General features: G+C 57.1%; 1 protein-coding gene across 1 annotated transcript in view; it reads right to left on the reverse strand.

The window, feature by feature from the left end:
• Positions 1-218: 218 nt before the first annotated feature.
• DYSF (dysferlin) overlaps positions 219-6,011 on the reverse strand; it is a gene marked incomplete in the record, with an annotated part of 243,950 nt that continues 238,157 nt past the window's right edge. The window contains 2 exon segments of the mRNA XM_027772968.1: positions 219-299; positions 3,932-4,079. Of these exon segments, the coding sequence (XP_027628769.1) occupies positions 261-299; positions 3,932-4,079 (187 nt within the window).

Raw genomic sequence — 6,011 nt, forward strand, 5'->3', positions numbered from 1 at the left:
GTACGGAAAATTTTTATTGGCGGACCCAAAAAAAAAAAAAAGGGTTGGGTTGAAAAAGAAAGAAATTATGGAAGTGGGGTGATCCCGGGTTTTGATGCTAGCAATTGTCAGGGTACGTGCCAGTCCTTCGGTCTGTCTGCTCACTCTGGCAAGATGGTCAGGCCTCGACGGTCTGGAGCTTAGCTGAGCAGGGCAGAGGAGGCAGGTCGGTCCGGGGCTGGGAGGGCAGCCTGTGCCCCCTCTTCAGGACAGGAGAGTCCTCAACTGAAGGGCTTCACCAGCTTCATGGCAGCATAGTTCTGGCGGGAGGGAAGGCAGGGACGCAGGGTGACCCCATAGCCAGAGCAGTGGCTCCAGAGCTGGGCTCAGAGGATCAGGCTGAGTTGCCCAGGAGTCACCCACTGCTCTTCAACAACCCGCCTGCACCTTGCCTCCACACCACCCCCTACAACGTAGCTCAACCCCCCATCCGTCCTGCTGCTCTCACCAACCAGGCAAACCCACACCCTCCCAAAACTCGGCTCACCCTGCTGCTCGTGGCCAGGCCTGCTTGAATTGCTGTTTTCTTCCAGCAATTCCAACAACCCAGGGCCTATTCCTGTATTCCAACTGGGGGCCAAGGGGAACCTGACCACCCAAAGCCTGGCCGGGGCAGCCTGCCCCAGCCTCTTCCATCAGACAGGTGCTGGAGGCGGGGCCTGGTTCTAAACCCCAATTCCCCACCCCGCCAACACAACACAGAAACCCAGGGCTCATGGGTCACCCAAAGAGCAGAGCGAAAGCTGGGGGGTAGGCTATCCAGGGATGGCCCAGGACGCAGGCCAGCACCAGAGATGGGCTGCCCTCGGCTGAGCCCTGCCTGCTCCCGGGCTGACAGGAACCTCCCCTCCCCACTCCTTCTCCCCAAAAAACCATGAAAACACACACAACACAACACAGGGCTCCTAATTGGGACAGTATGTTCCCCAGCGCCGGCCGGGGAAAGCCGACTCTGGAAACAAAGCCGGCCCTCCTTCTCTGCCAAATCGCCTCCTGCCTCCCCACGCTGGCCCTGCTCCCGGCTGGCTCTGGTTGGGGGCTGGGGTGGGGGGGGAATCAGACAGGCTGCCCCTCTCCCCCTCCCAGGGGAACTTCTAAGAGGGTGGGGGACTAGGCCTTGGAAGCGCCTGGCCTTGGGCCCCTCAAACCAGACCCTGGCTTGAGGCAGCTGGAATAGGCCCTCTGCCCCCAGCCCAAAAGCCAGGTGTCTGTCACCAGGCCTAGCCCTCAGAAGCCTAGGGCCGGCCAGGTGATAGAGTGAAGCAGGATCTGTAGGCTTGTAACAAAGGCAGAAATAGCCTCAGTCCCAGGCAACCCCCACCTAGGAAATGACCCCCACCTTCTGGCTCTAGGAGAGGAAAGGCCAGGCTGGTATTTCAAAGATAGCAACATCCAGAATAACTCAAAGGAGAGTGATGTTGCTATGGGAAGGCCCCAGAGAATGGGGCAGGACTCTGACCACAGCTCCATGAAGTGTTACTCTGCCCCTTCCCACAGGACCTGGGTTAAGGCTGCCCACAGGGACAAGGACGGACCACAGGCTGGAGTGACTGGAAATCTCCCCTTCCTTCCACGGGCCCCCATGGGCCTGGATCTGCCCCCAGCAGGGCCCCACTGGCTAGGGGTCAGGCTTAGGCACAGAAAGAGTGGTGGGAATGCTGTCATGGACCTGCCCCGCTCTCCCCTCAGCTCTTCAGGAGGAAGCCTGGCTTGCAGGCAGCCCCTGGAAAGGCGAATGAGCTCCCTAACCTCGTGTGGACAGGGAGGGACTGGCCAAGGTCACTCACACGTGGAGTCCAGGTGGGGAGCTCCGCCTTGTCTAGCAGTGGCTCTCTGACCTGATGTACCCACAGGTGCAGCCTCCCCCCGCAGACCTGGGGCCGCCCCCACGCTGCGTCTCTGACAAGCTCCTGCTGATGTTGACAAGGCTGGTCTTCGGACCACACTTGGGAAGGGAGAGTCCAACTCTCCCTTTCTGAACTCCCGCAGCCTGAACCTCGTAAGAGAACATTGGGTGTACTCGGGGCTTCTTCTCGGGTTTTTGTGTCTCCCTAGAGAACTCCCCAGTGTCACAAGCCACACCTTCTTCACACCTGCCAGCCACGCTCACCTCTCACACATGCACATGCTTGATAAAGTCTCCACCTCTAATCCAATGGTGGCCAGGTGTGTTCCAAATGAGAGGAGGGGAGCCCGGAGCAGGCCAGGAGAGGGGAGCGGCCTCTCCCCACCCCTGCAGCCTGGGCTTGCTGACAGAGGAGACACCAGGCAGGACTCCCTGAGCCTGATCCCAGGTCCCAGGTACCCACTGACGGCAGCTCATGCTCCAGGACAAAGCCTTGCACACCCCCTCCCATGGTCCTGTCTCTAATCCTGCTCGTAGCCTCATCTTTGCTTAATGAGGGCCCCCAAATTGAACAAACATCACCCCGGAGTCTAGTCACGTTTTACCGGCTGACCATAACTCTTCCTGCCAAGTCTCAGACTACATCTCAACATGGTGTCCCAGACGGCCGCGGCCAGCTCAGAGGGCCATCTTGGTTCTAGACCCTCCTCTTCACTTGGCCCAGAGGTAGCTAGGGCACAGAATCCAAACCAGGCAGCCCCTCCCTCATGGCTTGAGGAGTGAGAGACAGCACAGGATGGTTTGTGCTTTTACTCTCTTCCTCCTACGAGGCACGCTCTGGACTGGCCAGCTGTGGTAGGAGAGAGCTGCACCCCTTTCCACCTCCTGGGGCACTCACAAAGCATGGGGTTCACATGGAGTATTTCTCTGAGCAGCCTGTCTGCTGCGGGGACAATGCTCTGGGCCAGTGGGCTGGTGCTGACTGGGATGGAGGCCCACAGTGGCCAGAGCCCTGGACTGGAAACTGTGCCTAAACTGCCGTGCATCCTAGAGCCGGTTCCTACCCTCTCTGGATGTGCGTGTCTTCAACATTAAAATTGGGGCATTGAGAGGCTAATTACACCACTCTCTCTACTTTTTATATGGGTCTTAAATTTTTACATTAAAAAGTTCAAAAAACTTAAAGAGCATTAAAAATCAGGTGTCAGCCTGAAAACACCATATCCCTTCAAGGTCTGAAGGAGTACAGACACTGGGGGACTGGAGCATCTTCGAAGGTTCCTGATGAGCTGTGGAGGCTGGAGAAACGCAGGCAGGGACCTTCACCCCCAGGCAGAGCCCCACAGAGCTGAAGGCACAACAGCCATTTCTGGTGTGGCCATGGCAAGCTCCTTGTTGGGTGTCAGGCAGCTTCTTACCAAGGGAAAGGGACTCCCAAAGGGCATCATGCCATGTGAGGAGCTCCTGGGCCAGCCCCAGGCTCGCCCACCCTTCCCCACACCCAGTAAGCTGCAAGAGGTAGGACGCACTCCACCAAGTTCCTCAGGTGGACATCGGGGCCCTCTTCCATCCCCTGTTCCTCGCTTCCTCTGCACTCAGCCAGTGCCATCCTCAAGGCAGCAGCCTCTCCTCTGCTCTGCCATCCACACCCCACCTTCCCTTCCCTTCTCCTTTCTTCCAGACCCTGTTTCACATCCCCTTCAAGAAGGTTCCTCTGCCTACCCAGCCCAAGGAGCCTCATCTCCGTCTAACCCCTCAACTACATGTTCTAGAGAACACGAATATGTGAACACAGCTGTGTCTCCCCATCAACGGCAAGAGCTCGATTCCCCTACTGGACTAAGAGCTCCCCAAAAGCAGGGCTTTCTCCCTATCAGCGTTGAGGACTCTCCTTATCTCTCCTCATAGACCAGGTACTCCCCAAGGACAGAGGTTCCTTTTCTCCATCAGACCAGAGGAGCTCTCTGAGAACCAGGATGGATACCCCCACGAGATCAAGGGTGCCCCCAGGACAGAGTCTGGGCCTCCCCTGCCAGGTCTGCTCACCGGAAAGGCATAGACAAAGATGCCCAGGAACAGCAGCAGGATGAAGAGGATGATGAAAAGGATGATGGCGCACCGGAAGCGCCGCCACAGGATGAACTTCATGGTCTTGTACGGGGAGGTGAACCACAGGAAGGACGTGTCAGGGCGCCTGGAAGCCAGATCCCAGGTTAACAAGGCACCATCACCGGGGTTGCTGTCTCCAGCCCCTATCCACAGCTGAGACAGCAGGTCAGACAGCCCTGGCTCCCGGGCTACCCACGGACCCATCCAGCCTCCAAATCCCCAGCTCTGGCCCTGGACCCCACCTTTCCCATCTGCAGTCCCTCCCCCCAAGCCTTTGCTTCAGTGTTACCCTAACACGTGTAGCCTCTCTATTCTTAGTCTTAACACTCCTCTCTTAGCGCTGCCAGCCCCACACAGCCCAAGGGGCCATCCCAGCCATCTCCTCTAGGAGACCTTCCTGCTGCCCTCTCCCCTTCCTGGACCCAGAACCTAATTGCAGACTACAGGTTGGGAGCCAGGCAGAGCCTGCAGCATCTGCTAGGACAGGTGAGCTGTGGCCCACCGAGTCCCCAATGAGCCAAGCCACCTGCCCAGGTGAATATGGTTGGCCCCTACTCAGGGGAGGATGGCTGGAAGAGAACACAGAAAGTTGATGTTTCTCTCAGTCACAAACAAAAACCTCAAAACCTTCCCCGTGGCCAACCCTACATCTCAAAACCACATAGGGGGAGCCAACTGATGGCGTAGTGGTTGTCGCTGGACTCCCACATGGCCACCTGCAGTTCAAGTCCAAGACCTGGTGGCTTGAAACTCACACCAAGCATGCGTGCATCCGTACCCAAGATCCCAGGAGGAGAATGAAGGAGAAGGGATTGCGGCATGGCCATCCTCCATGGGGAGTGATTTCTCATGTTCTTTCTCATTGTCTCTATCTCTCTCCGGTGAGTGCACGCGCCCTAAGGCAGAAACCTCTAAACACAAAAGCACGCGGGGATTTGTGTCTCTCTTCTGCCAATGTGCACATCTGCGTACACTGGGTCTCGTGAGTTTCTCTCGTCTCTTTACCTGATCTCAACATCCCGGGCAAAGTTGCCTCTCTCTGCTCTGCCACACCCATGGCCCTGGGATAAAATGAGCTGTGTGTGCTAAGTCCAATGTGAGCCAGGCAAGAATGGGAGGGGTCTGGCAAACAGAGCCTGACCCTCAAGGCCATCTACCCAGAACTGCCCACCACTGCCCTCAAGGCACCTATATCTGGCATGGTCTATCCTTCTAAGAGGTCTGTGACATGGGGAAGCCACACTGGCCTCCCGGTTTCACAGATGGGACAACTAGGGCCAAAGACCATTGAAAGCCACATCGACCCTACAGGAGAGCCACACCCGGCAGCTCGGTAAGGGGAAAGACCTTGATCAGGATCCAGAGCCAACCAGACCAGGCCAGAGAGTTTCAGCTTCACATGTCCTTAGAAGGACTGTATTCACAAGCATTTAGCTGAGATTGCTTCCTCGTCTGTAAGCTGGGACTAGCTGGCAGGGAAGTTCCCCTGGCATGGCACGTACATGCCATATGACGGCATACTTGGCTCTCGCAAATCAGGCACCCAGTAGCACCTGCCTCCAACACTGTGTGGCCCTGGACAAGTCATACCTGTATCTCAGCCACAGAGTCTGTGACCTTGGTGCATAGCTGGCAGGGAAGTTCCCCTGGCATGGCACATACATGCCATATGACGGCATACTTGGCACTTGCAAATCAGGCACCCAGTAGCACCTGCCTCTGACACTGTGTGGCCCTGGACTAGTCATACCTGTCTCTCAGCCACAGAGCCTGTGACCTCGGTGAGACCTAACAAGAGGGCACCTCCTGAGACCAACAGTTAGCATAATGGCTATGCCGCTGGACTTCCACGTAGTCGACTGCAGTTCGAGTCCTGGACCGGGCGGCTTAAACTCACACCAGGGCGCATATGCGTGCGTGCCCAAGATCCAGAGAGGAGAATGGAGGAGAAGGGATTGTGGCGTGGCCATCCCCCCTGGGGGGTGATTTCTCGCTTTCTGTTTCTCTCTCTCTGTCT

Source organism: Tupaia chinensis, unplaced genomic scaffold (genome assembly GCF_000334495.1).
Source record: "Tupaia chinensis unplaced genomic scaffold, TupChi_1.0 Scaffold000316_1, whole genome shotgun sequence".
Lineage (NCBI taxonomy): Eukaryota > Metazoa > Chordata > Mammalia > Scandentia > Tupaiidae > Tupaia > Tupaia belangeri.